Source organism: Amyelois transitella, chromosome Z, assembly GCF_032362555.1.
Source record: "Amyelois transitella isolate CPQ chromosome Z, ilAmyTran1.1, whole genome shotgun sequence".
Lineage (NCBI taxonomy): Eukaryota > Metazoa > Arthropoda > Insecta > Lepidoptera > Pyralidae > Amyelois > Amyelois transitella.
In genome coordinates this window covers 6,186,863-6,201,296 of record NC_083535.1, presented here as the reverse complement: position 1 = coordinate 6,201,296, position 14,434 = coordinate 6,186,863, and the positions used below count along the sequence as shown (strand labels likewise).

At 34.3% G+C, this 14,434-nt stretch overlaps 2 protein-coding genes across 2 annotated transcripts; both read right to left on the bottom strand.

Annotated features, from left to right (window-relative positions):
- Positions 1-2,529: 2,529 nt before the first annotated feature.
- On the bottom strand, positions 2,530-4,182 carry LOC106133753 (leucine-rich repeat-containing protein 74B-like). The gene has a single exon (XM_013333584.1). It carries the CDS (start codon positions 4,180-4,182, stop codon positions 2,530-2,532), a length of 1,653 nt encoding a protein of 550 aa, XP_013189038.1.
- Positions 4,183-5,367: 1,185 nt separating this feature from the next.
- LOC106133752 (leucine-rich repeat-containing protein 74B-like) lies at positions 5,368-7,026 on the bottom strand. The gene has a single exon (XM_013333583.1). It carries the CDS (start codon positions 7,024-7,026, stop codon positions 5,368-5,370), a length of 1,659 nt encoding a protein of 552 aa, XP_013189037.1.
- Positions 7,027-14,434: the final 7,408 nt, after the last annotated feature.

Below are 14,434 nucleotides of genomic sequence, written 5' to 3'. Positions count from 1 at the left end.
AAACATTTTTCCCAACATACTTTTCATACTTCGTACTAACAATGTATCATTCTTTGAGAACGTCAGTCGGTGCCTAGCTAAAATGTTCAAATCCTACCTCGGCCAATGACTTTTCGAGTTATTTACATTAGTTTGAGTGATTTTATGACGAGATTAAAATCGTGAGGAAACCTGCACATTCAGGAAACTGAATCTGTAACTTTGAACCAATATGGGTCTAATTGTCCCTGCAAAAGGTTGCGGAGGTTAGAGGTGCAAGATGCATGTTGTTAAAACCGTATAAAGTTGATCCAGGATCATGGTCAAAGTCATACCCTAGACCCCTCTTGAAAGATAAAGATGTTACTATATCACTAAGTAAATATATTAAGTATTCACGCATTGCTGATTTAAGTACATGCCCATTCAGTTGGCGCGACTTCAAGTCTGATCTGAGGACTTATTGATTTTTCACGCGACCGATTTAATAGCTTTACCTAATAGTTAATACTAATTTGGTTAAAGTAATAGTATACTTAGCAGCCTCTTGACACAGTAGGCTTTTACCTCCAAATCCGGGATCGATGCTTGGGAAGATCAAGATAGACACCTTCTTCCAATTTTTTTATGGGTCATGAGTATTTCTCATAAAAGCTGTGACTTTGACAAAAGTCTTAAACTTAAACAGACACAATTGTAGATAATAATGATCTGAAATAAAGTATCAATATTTTTTTACCTAAAATCCGTTTTTAAGATATAATAACGCAAAAAGTTGCAAGCGTCATAACAAACACTCATTCCCACGCTACCTTAGAGCTCGCGAACTTACTTTAACTTGCTAAACATATTTTTTATCCCAATATTCCAGAAGCTTTTCAATGCACGCTATTTCTTGTTCTATACAATTCGATTCAGCCAAAACATGGACGTACTTAAAAGAGGATAGACGGTGGACAAACATCGGGAATCCACAGCGTAACTTCCATTAGAAAATTGTTTTCTGAACGAGTAAAACGAAAAGCAATTCGTTCGCGACCAACCGCCGGTGACCTTTTCACGTGACAAACTTATTACTAAACCTAAATCTTTTAACGATTCGACAATACTTTTCAAGAAATATCTTAGTTTCAACCTTAAATATCACTACACACAAATATCACGAAGTTTAGCTAAATGGCTTAATTGGTGGAATAAAGATTTTAAAAAAGTAACAGGTTGTTAGCCCATTGCGTCAAATAAGAACTTCGAGTTTTAAACCTTTCCCTTGATTCTCACAAACTGTTAAGTATTCAATACATTCAATAATAGATTTAATTAATAATATTATAAAATGATACAATAATTTTTGCAATGTAGTTGTAGTTTTAAGCATAACTTCCGGTTAGGTCAAAAACAGATTTCCATCATGTTCATGACATACCGGACGAAATGCAGGAGGGCCGACTACACTGGTACGGTCACGTTTTACAGAAGCCTGTAGGCTATCTGGGTAACAAATGTTTGGCCAAGCCGCCTTTACCGAGCCTGGGTAGAAGAAGCAGACGGAAGAAAAAGACAAGATGATATGCGTACTAATAGTCTCAAAAACCAAAAACGCCGCCAGTTACGGATACATATTTATTGCTTTTCCAATTGCTTGATCATAACGACTAATGTTTTAACTGCCGGAATATGGTTCACATAAAATTAAACTGAATATAGGTCTGAATAAGAGAAACAGTAGGACAAATCCTGGTACCACGAGAAAACAGCGTATGAATAACGCTATAATAGTTCATTATTTTGATTGTACATACATGCATACAAACAAAAAAATCACGCCTCTTTCCCGGAGGGTAGCGGTAGGTTCTACCTGCCACGACCCTGAATCCTTCTTTCACTTTATCCACATTCATAAGTCTCTTCAAAGTAGGGTTTCGGGTAATCTTGACCTGACTTTATCACCACTATTCTGATTGTGCTTAATTGATTTTCCACCTACTCAGTTAACGAGCGTGAATTACCACAAGTGTGTTAAAAGGTGTAGGTAAGTCTATAGTGTCGTGAAGAGACTCACAAAAATAAAGACAAAATAACACATCGTTGTCACATATAAAATGAACATTCTTCGAAAATATCCTTCCATCTTTAACAACGTGCCTTATTCGACAATTCAATTTACCTTTGTCTTTACCCTTTAAACCAAACGACACCTGTATCTCCACGAAATTTCCTGCTGGAAATCGTATCGTATTTGTCAGACGAATAGTGTTTTATATACAGCGACTATACATTTAAATGTAGTTATATCGGTAATTTAGCAGAGAAATAATGTAGAATTTATGAAGATAGGATGCTAATCAATTTTTACTAAATAGTAATCAAGCAAGAAAAAAATGTAATATTTCTTTTTTTTAAACAAATTTATTAAAATATTTTAACAACAATATTTTCCCACAATCAAAATCCTTTAAAAATAAATTAATTATTCAATGCTTAAAAACATTTAAAACTAAAATAGCTTCTAAAATCTTATATAATTATATTCTTACAAAACATAAAGGCACATCACTTTTTATTTTTACCTTTCTTTGTTTTTATAACTGGCTCAGGTTCTGGTTCGGGGGGTGGAGTAGGAGGAAGTTTTCGTTCTGGCCATTTTCGCTTAAGATATTCTATGACTGCAGGCAAACTTATTAATTTTATTTTATCACTTTTAGGACCTGGAAACCTATTAGCCATCTCTTCAATCAAATCATCATCGAGCTGAGCTCCATTGGCCCTTATTCTTTGAGCAAAAGTCTTAACGCTCATCGGTTCAGGGTCATCTCTATACATTTGTTGAATAACTAGAGCTATATCAACACGTTTTTTCTTAGATTTGTTGCAGATTGCCTCGCATCTATTAAATACTATTTCTCTGATATCAGTACCAACTGGTGAGAATTTTTTTCTCACCATACCCCAAGTTACAACCGTTTCACTACGAAATTTGTAGGAGAGTATTTCTTTGTGGAGACTAACAAATTCTTCATCCACTATAATGTTATCAAGCAAAAGTCGCTTCAATTTCACTCTGCGCTCTCTCAATCGTTCCAATAAAAGTATAGCATCTTTTGTTGTCAGTGGATTAAAAGATAAATCTAAAGTATCAAGATTTTTAGCCTTGCCTAAGCTAACGGAAATAGATTTAATAACTGGGCCTTCCAATTTATTATTGCTTAAGTATAAATTACGTATTTTTGGATTTGACAAGAGGATCTTTATTGCAAGACCAATTCGACTACCACTTAAAGAATTCCAAGATAAATCCAATTCTTCTAATGAAGAGTTTAACGATAACTGAGTGCAAAGAGCAAAAATTGCATTTGGGGATAACATGCTGTTCCAAGACATGTTCAAATGACTAAGTTTGTTATTTGTTTCAAATGCTTCAGCTAATGCTAGTGGAGATTTTCCAGACAATTTATTAAAACTAAGATTCAATTGTCTTAAGTCTGCCCCTTTGAAAATAGCTTTGGCAAGCAATTCTACGCCAGTGTCCCCTAGGTCATTTCTAGATAGATTTAGACTTTTTAGTGCTTGATTCAAATGTAAATTATGAAATAGACGCCTTGCCCCCGTTGAACCAATTCTACAACCAGTCAAATTCAATTCTCTCAAACTAATGTTATCTATGAGCATCTCACCCAAATGAAAACAGCCGTCTTCGTTTATCCAGTTGTCTGTCAAATCAAGTACTGTAACAAATCTATTTAATTTCAGAGACATTGCCATAGGCCGTAAACCTTTAGGATCAACGCCATAATACTTTAAATCTATTTTATCATCTAGCAGCCCACGATAAAATGATCTTACGGGACACAAATTCATTTCATTACAAAGTGTCAAATAGAATTCTTGTCCGTCATCGGGATAGATGATTCTGGATTCTGGCATGAGAATGGCTCCCACAATACCTGGATCTTTTATTCCAGGGTAGTTGTAATATACGTGTCTGAATACGGAGCTGGCGGAAAGGGGCAAATACTCTGCACAAATTTCTCCACTTCCTGGGTCATAAAGTCCTTGATCATATTTCAGACGCTTTATATTTTCTTGAGGTAATTCCAGTTGAATAGAAGACCATTCCTCCATAGGAGGTTCTTCAGAAGATATTTCATTTTCGAATATGACTTCCACTTCGGGAGTTGCTTCTGCTATCGAGATTTCACTCGACATTTCGATAAATAGTAAACAGTAAAGAAAATTTCAAAATATTTTTTCCTTATTCATTTCATCAAGAAATAAAGAATGTGTTTGTTCCTATGACAACACACAAATAGTACATAAGTATACATTTAAAGAGTATATAACTACTAATAAATTGGTAAAAACTTTTGTTGTCAAATTTTTTAAAAAATATGAATATTTCTTTTCCATTTCATTTTTATCACATATAAGTAAAATAATATTATTAAACTCTTTTTTGCACCAAGATAATATGATATACAGAAAATAATTAAAATATGTATTTACAGTAGTGTAACGACATCACAAATGATACACACCCACTGTCAATCACAGTGAAGAAAAGGACTCTCTCAGCCAATAGCAGCGAAGAGTCAACCAACTTTATATCGTCGGACCTGCAGTTCCGCAGGCATAACACCTAGCCTGGCGGAAGATCTTCCCTTTCGTAGCGGTCGTAGCCGAATCATTGCTCCCGTTATAGTTGTATAAAGACGGCCGGCCCATAGCTTAAGCAATTTCGTACAGGCAACCTGTTTTTAGCATTTATCTCACTCTATATTGTTTGAGAAAATTAAGTGAAGGTATTACAAAAATGCGGGTAGAATATGTCACACATATCGAACGATCCTCCATCTGATTAAACTGCACTTAGTTTTTAGACTTCACTTAGAGATTTTCTATCTATATTATGGACTGTACGAGTACTGTCTATCAGTATACCTACGTTGTAAAATGATAGTCCACTGGGATATGTGTAAAACTAACGCACAGAGATGTTGTATTCTGGTACGACCCAAGAGTAAGCAGGACACCATAAAAATAAGCTAATCATAACAGTTTAGCTAGGAGTGACTGTCGTTGAGTACAGAATAGGAAACCAAGAATCAAGCCCATTCTTAGCTGTGTGCATATGAAAAGAGCTAGTAAGCTGATCTTTAAAATGAACCTAGCAAAATCAAAACGTGTTTCTTGGATAAATACTGTATTTAATTCATGATATAGGTAGGTAGGTATTTGTAAAATGAAATTAAAATGTATAAAATAAATCTTAAATATAAAACTTAATGAATAAAGCTTAAAAAATAAATCTTTAAAAGATATCAAACAAAACAAATCTTAAAAAAAAATAACCTATTAAACATTTAGCAAAAGTTTCATAATGTGTCAGTGTTATTACTTTTTTTTGTTTCCTTTAGCGGCTTTCTTGGGAACAGGTTCCGGTTCAGGTTCAGGTGGTGGTGTGGGTGGTAATTTCTTTTCGGGCCATTTCCTTTGAGTAAAATCTACTAAAATTCTGATATTAATGGTCTTCGCCTTGGCTGATCGAGGCCCAGCAAAAACATTAATTATTTCATCAGCAAGATCAGAGTCCATAGGCACTGATGCCATTGATAATGCAGTAGTAAAATCCTTGGCTTCCATAATTTCAAATTTATCCTTTAGCAATTGCATTGCCACAAGGGTTAGATCACCCGGATTCTTTCGTTGTTTCTTTCTCAAAAACTCAGCCCGATTCAAAAGCACTTCCCGTGGATCAGGTCCCTTAGGCTTAAAAATATTATCGACACGGCCGTATTTCACCACAAAGTTCTTTTTTGATTTCATTTGTTTGAACTGCTCTAACAACTTTAAGAAATTTTCGTCAACAGTTACATTTTCCAACACTAAATGCTGAACTTTTACAGCCACACTTTTAATTTTAGTTAAAACTTTAAGAGCATCATCTATTGAAAGTGGATTATAAGAAATATTCAAATAATTTAACTTTTTGGCCTTGTTCAAGTCTGCTATTATAGTTGTGATGTCTTCACCACTAAACCGATTATTGCTAAGATCTAAGTGACGTAAATTTGGAGCATTTATAACATTCCTAATCCCATTGGCCAGCCGTGCGCCTCCCATAGAATTCCATGACAAATTTAATTCTGTAAGATGTTTATTTTCCATTAATCTGCTTAAGAGACTAAATACACCAACAGGGGAAAATAGATTATTCCAAGAAAGATCAATCACAGTAAAATTATTATAAGTTTCTAAAGATTCAGCCAGTGCGCCGGCACCTTTACTGCCAATTCTGTTGTAACTTAAATAAATTTGCTGGATATCGACACCGGTAAAAACGGCTTCAGCCATATATTGAGCTCCACTATCACCTAAATCATTTTTGTTGAGATTTAACACTTTCAGTGTTTTATTCCCTGATAATCCAGAGAGTAACTTTTTTAATCCCGGCGCTCCTATTTTGCATCCAGATAAATTTAATTCATATAAGCACGAATTTTTGTCCAACATTTGAGCTAAATGAAGGCAAGCGTCTTGAGTTAAGAAATTATCAGTTAAGTTAAACGTTTTAACTATTCTGTTAGACTCAAGCGCTAATGCCATAGCGCGAATGCCTGACGGATTAACGCAATAATATTTTAAATCAATAGTGTCTTCTACCAATCCCCTATAAAATAACTTTACCGGAGGCTGATTCATTTCTTTACAGATATCCAAATAAAGCTCTTGTCCATCATCAGGGTAAATTATTGCTTGTTCTGGGTGCAGCAAAGCTACTTCTATGCCCGGATCAACAACAGCGGGATAGTTATAATAATGGTGGCGTAAAACTGAACTCGCCGACATGGCAATGTACTGTGTACATATTTCTCCACTTCCAGGAGAATAAAGTCTTTTCTCAAACAAAATCCTTTTTGGATTTTCTTCTGGTATTTCGAAATCCAATGAAGACCATTCATCCATCGGTGGATCTTCGGAGCTAACATACTCAACAGACTCTTTGATGATTTCGATTTCCTTTTCTTTTTCTGACTGACTATCATCAGACATGTTTTATCGTGTAGGTAATAATAAAGCGTTAAAAATATCAAAATGTATTATTAAAATATCACAATAAGTATAACGACATTTAGATTAAATTAATCATACCAAATGATGGCAAACGTCAAACTATGTAAAGTTTTACTGTATTTGCACAAAAAAGTTTCAATAGTCTAAGGATTTTCATTTATGGTGGCGCGGGGAGATTTTACATCTTTATGTCAGTACTTCCTTAGCTCTAGTTCTGAAGAGGTAGAATCTATCTAAAATTATAAAGGTTCAAGTGAAAGCTTTGTATTATATAAAAATCATGAAAAATCATACAGCAGTATGTAGGTAATCTTAATTTTGCGTTAACATAAATTTTTAAGTCAAATACAGTGGAACATTCAGTGAAAAAGTGACAAAGTTGTCAGCGTCGTTTTACATTATCTGTTATAATCTTCGGCCTCTGTGAAGCAGCAGTAGTACGCTTGTCTGTGACACCGGAGGTCCCGGGTTCGAATCCCGGCCAGGGCATGATGAGAAAAGAACTTTTTCTGATTGGCCTGGGTCTTGGATGTTTATCTGTATAAGTATTTATTATAAAATATAGTATCGTTGAGTAAGTATCTCGTAACAAAAGTCTTGAACTTACTTCGAGGCGAACTCAATATGTGTAATTTGTCCTGTATATATTTACTTATTTATTTCATCTTAGAGTAGGTATCGACTTCATTATTAATAATTGTTTCAATCTGTTAAAAAAGAATAATAATAAAAATTTCCTATCGCACGTGAAGTAACCTTCATATGCTCAACGCTCAACTTGAGAGTCAATTCATAAATCAAATAAAACATATACTGTTGAAGTAAATATAATGAACCCGTGGCCTTACAAGACATTTTCGTTGATAGATTTAATGAAATATAATAAAGTAGATATACTTTAAGATTGGAATATTGTGTAATTTTTCATGATATATGTGTCATAGAGTGATGTGTGTCATAGAGAATTAGAATGCAGTTACTCTTGCCTTGTGAGGCAGGTATACTCGTAGCTGCAAGGTAACGAGTTCTCTCCGTAGTCTTTTTAGGTCGCCCTTCACACCGAGCCACGAACTGGCTAAAGGTGCGGCCAACAATCCTTACCGGCAGGCTACATCTATATTTAATACACTTAGTCCTCAGCGTGTTCTTTTATTCTACATGAAACATGAAATATCCTGAAATTTATATTTAAAAGAACCTAATGCGAGTAAATAATGTTACTTTAGGACAGTGGAACCCATTAATATGGTCTGCTTTCTTGTCGAGTAACTACGCCAATAAGACGACATTAGACTAGTCATGGATAAACATAATTGTTTTACAATAGGCGTTATTAACCAATAGGTGACGTGACTTAAAATAATTGCACAATCAGAACAAATTGATCTAAACGCCACCGTGTTTTCCATTCTGATACATATTACTTTAGCGTATCATCCTGTATTACTGATACATTCAGTGTTACTGATTGACTGAAAGCTACCCACAGTAGTAACTACTGTAGTATACTCAAAAAGCCGGGACGAATTTCTATCGAAGGATTTTTAAAAACTGTCACTGTGACGGGATTTTAAGTTTAACATAGCCGTAAACGAATGTTACTATTTTTCAATTCTTTACAGCAGGCGTCAGCATCCAACATATTCAGCGTTATTGGCCTTAACCAGTGGCTTACCTAATGTGCACAGCGGCTTAAGACTTATGTGGAGCATCACTTCTAGAGTGCACCTATGAGAGCAGCGTTCAGACGCTTTGATAGGAACCCGTTCTTTATTTGAATTCTACAAAGCACAAAACTGGCAGCTTTTTGTTCTGTTGACACCTTGGTAGATGTATCGTTTAGATGTAGGTAAATGTTCACCATTTACGCTGAACTGAAGCGTTGGTGAGTATTATTATTACAAATGAATGGTTACACAGATATTTAAACCAATCTAATATGTAATAGTTCAAAAATTACAAGTAAATCGAATATTTCAATTCGTTAGTTTATAAAGTACTGCACTTAGGTACTTGTATTGAGTGTGGAAGTATTAATACTCACATTTTTGCCCGACATCAGTTTATTGGAACGACATGTTTCGCGGCCGTAGTTTTGAACTGACTCCAGCATATAGGGTTTTATTTGGTCAATTTAAAAATAACTGGCGTGACGTTGACTGGTTTTTTTGATTTCAGTTTCAAAATAAACGCAGCCGCAGTGCGAAAACATTCCACCATTTCGTAACTCAATTTAGTTTTTGAGTTTTTGTAAGCAAATTGAAATGTTTCACGAAAGTGCTTTTTAACTCGGTGAGATTGTTATAACCACAGAGTTTTGAGCATCGTTACTGGAGTGGTTAGCTGTTGTATCCAACTCCAAGAGTGCTCAGAATCGAATAAGTATTAGTTCGAATAGAACAATTAAAAATTTTACTTTATTACTCGAAAAGATAAATATAAAATTCTAATAAATATCACGTCGAATCTCTTCTGTGTGTGAACTGACCCTTACAAACATTAGCTCTTATGGGACACTGGAGAGTTCGATTCTTAATGAACTTAAAAACTAAGTTTGAAAATTGATTTTCGCTTGATTATCATTATTTAAAATCACATTGCGACAAGATATGAGCAACTGTATATTACTGAACATAGAAAGAAGATGCCGAGTGAATCACTTTTATTACGAATTTCTGTTTCGCTAAGCGTGAAATTGCAGGTAATCCTCACATTGTGCAACCCAGCTAGCTTTGGTCTTAAGTTTCTAACTTATTCTTTCTTTTATACCTATATGAAATTACCTGATAGCTGTCTCAGCCAATCGCTGCTATAGCTCATTAAATAATTGAGATAAAAACCAAATTAACAGATACATTTCAAGTCAGAAATGTGATGCATTGATTCAAATGTGATGCATGTAAATCTGAAAAAAGTTCAGTAACTTGGGAGTTTACTTATCAATGACATACTTTATTTTGACATTTAATATAGATATATCGCTTACAATACATACATACATAAAGTCACGTCTACATCCCTTGCGGGGTAGACAGAGCCACCATTCTTGAAAGACTGATAGGCTATGTTCAGCTGTTTGGCTTTATGATACAATCGAGATTCAAATAGTGAAAAGTTGCTAGCCTAGCCGAAAAGAAGAATCCCAAGTTTTTAAGCCTATCCCTTAGTCTTCTTGTACGTCATCCATGGGACTGAGATGGAGTGGTCCCATTCTTTTTTCTTATTGATGCTGGGAACCACATCGCTTACAATATAATAAATAATAGAGAGAAAGAACATTAACTTTAATTACTTAAATGATTAAAATATATCGTCACTATCACTACATAGTATAAAACAAAGTCGCTTTCGCTGTCCCTATTTCCCTTTGCTTAAATCTTTAAATCTACGCACCGGATTTTGATGCGGTTTTTTTTCAATAGATAGTGATTCGAGAGGAAGGTTTATATGTAAAATAACATCCATTAAATAGTGGAGAAATACTGTTATTTTTGAGGTTTCTAATGTGATGTCGTTAATTATCATATGTTTCAGCTACCCTTTACCCTTGTAAGGCCGGGGCGGGTCGCTAGTTTCCTTACAAATGAAAAATTTGGTACTCTTTATAAAATAAAGCAAGTGCCAACATAGGCGGATCCTGAGAAGCAGCCACTCAAGCTGATGATGAAACTCACAATAAAACGTTGATAAGTAGTTGAGAAGAAATGGTGACATACACTTAGCCGGTTTTCCAGAAATTATTTCAAAAGTCTAAGAAGAAACAGGAAAGTGTCTTCGGCAAATATTTCAAGAGTTCTCTTTACATTTTATCCGTTGCCGCTGTTACATATTTTCATTGTATTGCCTGTAGATATACGAGAAATTATTCCTCATTTTCCCGGTCATTATTCTTCATAGAGACACAACCTTTTGGCTAGATTGTTACTGAATATGTATGTGGCAGCAATGTTTCTACTCCATTAATAGTAACATATGCAGTCGCCGCATTGCCGAAACTTTAGGCGCTTAATTACAATAAGTAATTAATCCACTTATTAATCATAAACTTAGTTATTGTCATCGTTCCCCCAACGCTAAGAGTATAGTCTATAAATAATAATAATAAATAAATATATCGCATATAAATAGATATCCCCAATGACTCCATTCCTGCGTAAGTACATATAATAGCAACGCAAACAAAAAACCCTTTTTAAAGTTTTATTTGAAAATTAATTGTTTACAAAATCAAACGAGTAAACTGTGATATAACGTAACTAAAATTGTTAATGATTAATATATTTATAATTATAACACAAAGAATCCAAAGCATTCCATTTTCGTAAAAAAAATACTTTCCGACTTTGGACATCATGAATTGTATAAAACCTCACGTTAGCTCGCCCGCGATCGTACATGATCCTCGAGAAATATTCACGCGAGCGTGAAAAATATCTTTTCTCAAACATACTTTCATTGTAAATTCTTACCAGGCGTGAGGAAGTCTTAACTAATCCGGATAGGTATGGATGTTATATCCATACCTATCCAGAGCAAATAGAGGAAGGTTGCGCAGTCGGGGAGGCGTTCAACGTTTCGTGTTTTTATGTTATTATGCCTGTGAGAAGGTATAATAAGTACGGACTTTTATATCGATTTGGGTAAGGAAACTATTATAAAATACTTTAGCGTTCTATAATGCTACATAACACCTTAAAGAATATAATAAAATACATACATCACGCCTTTCTCCCGATGGGATAGATAATATATACTTTTACTTGCCACAATCCAGAAATACTTCTTTTGCTTCATCCAAATTCATTCACAAAGATAAATGGAAATAAAACCCACAGTTTAAAAAGATAAATATATTTGGGTTAAATTATTCCAGATAATAAGTAATATCTTGTTGATTTACAAAGAAAAATATCTTCTCTTAACTTTGTTGTTTGCGTTTATTGTTCTGAAGGTAAAAAAAAAAAGAGTTATTTCATAATGCTAACATTGTTTGGGCCCGGTATAAAGCAGACGAAAATTTTGACCTTTTAATTTTACATCTATCTGAATTCTCTCTCGAACAAACATGACAAATCCTCCATACTGAATGTCTCTTCTCTATACACATCTCTGAACTCCATTACGAACCAACATTTATGATAGCCCCGGAAGCGGCTTCTATTGGTAGTTTTGGTAACTACCTGCGCAAACTGCGATGTTCTCACAAATTATACAAGTTGACAACTTAGTGCCCCGACACTGAAACTTTGCCAACTTTGTCCCATCGAGATGGAAATCTCCCGTCCTTTGTCGGTCTCGGTAAGATAGCAAAATGTATTTGACATTACATCACCGGCCTCGCTTTTCATCGATGTATTTGAATTCGTCCGCCTTGTTCGAGTTTTAGTTAACCTTGCTCCCGAAACGCTGGAATTGCATTTTTTTACATACTGATATATTGGATTCAAGGGATTTATTAGTTTTGTAGTTCATTCTCTTTGTCGCTGACGCTTTTGTGATTTTAATGGCGTCATGTTACTTTTGTTGACAAAGTAAATACATTGTGCAGCAGCTCTTTCACAGGATCACCAAAACAGGCTTAATCTGTAGTAATTATGAATGCGACCAAAAAGAAGAATACTCATTCTTTAGATAATAAGAAAAGTATACTCATGTCGGATGTACAAATTTGATTGACGAGGACTGAGAAAAAAAGTCGGAATGCGCAATAATAATAATAGGTATTTAAGACATGATGAGAAAGAAAACTTATTTTCTATTAAAAGAGCCAGATTAAATAACAAAAAACAATCAGCTTCTTAAATTCCTATACTTCTTTTATTGTTATTAGATTATATCGGAATCACAAACAATATATCCTTGGAGCAACATATAGAGAGGCAGTCGGAATTCACAGTGTCTTTGGTAAAATATATTTCTCATAAATGGATATGGCATGTAAGTACGTGTAAATAGCAGAAACAGGGAAATCAGGCCGCGCTGCGGTATGAAAGCGACGCGCCGTACATTCCACCGCAACTGAAGTCACCCTAAGAATTTTCCTTTTTTATTACTGAGAATTATTCACGTTGTTAGCAATGTTATATCTGTGAAATCGGTGAAACGTGACTTTTTAATTTGGTAGGTGCATTTTTTCGACGAAACCAATCTAAACTTAAATTGAAATTTTGCGTAGCATCAATCTATGGGTGTTTTAAATTAAAATCAGATAAATAGCTTTTACTCAGATATTGAAACAAAACTTATGTACAAGAAAATGCAATATTAATTAAACAGCTACTATGAGTTAAAATGAATACTACGAAAGTTAAAATTAACATCATTGGCTTAGCATTTGAACATTTCTTTTGACAAAATAAATTATTTATTACCTATGTAAGTTAACTTTCAAGAACCAAATTTCGAATGCCTTGAAAAAGAGAGATATTAGGAGTACCCATAATCGTCGAATATGCATGAAAAGAGTAATGAGTGTGGAGGAAGCGGAAGAGGTCTGTAAGGATCGTAGCAAGTGGAATTCCATAGTCTCTGCCTACCTCAATGGGAAACAGGCGTGATGGTATATATGTATGTATGTATTACCTATGTAACATGTTTTTTTCAAAAGAAGAAATATGCCTGGCGTTGTTTCTTGGTAATAGGGAACAGCAATTTCTAGTAAAATTATGTATATTTCCAAGCCTGAAATAGGTTTGCGTACTTCCCTTAATTTGATACTTAAATAACCTTTATATTGAAGCTAACTAGAGCAATTACTTTAATGGCTCACTCAATTTCCTGGTATCTAGGATTTTCCAGTGCGGTCATTTAAAATTTACCTTTTCAACGTTACGACGTCGAAACTGTGAAAAGAAAATGCGGTAGTCTTAAGAACTACCTACTTAGATGTCCTGTCTGCTTATTTTTGCCATTCCATTTAAAGAAAATGCAGAATATTCTATGCTTAGAAATTTATATCAATCAGGTACTTATTCATTGAAATGAAGTTCTAATTGAATCATATTTAAAAAAATCTTGCCGATATTTATTTTCGAATAATTTTATAGCCTGCACTCGCTTAAGATAATATGTGACACCTTATATTACCTATTATTGAACTTCATACTGTAGCCTGTGTTTATTTTAAAAACTAATTTTGAAAATTTCCCCTGAAGTGTACTTAGTTCGTAGTCCTCAAAATAATAACAGAAGTATCACTTATTTCGTTAGATGTATCTGCTTATCAAAGTCTAATAACTTTAAATCTGAAACTCTCCAATAAAGTGACGCGTCATTTATTTGGGTGATAAATCATTCTATGAAAAATTGTTCTAAGCCTTACTGAAATTCGGCGACACGATCATTGTTTAAGCTACCAACTTAGTAAAAATAGTAAAAGCATTTTATT

Coding starts and splice junctions, on each gene's coding strand:
- LOC106133753 (XM_013333584.1), bottom strand. CDS start 4,182: ATGTCGAGTGAAATCTCGATAGCAGAAGCAACTCCCGAAGTGGAAGTC.
- LOC106133752 (XM_013333583.1), bottom strand. CDS start 7,026: ATGTCTGATGATAGTCAGTCAGAAAAAGAAAAGGAAATCGAAATCATC.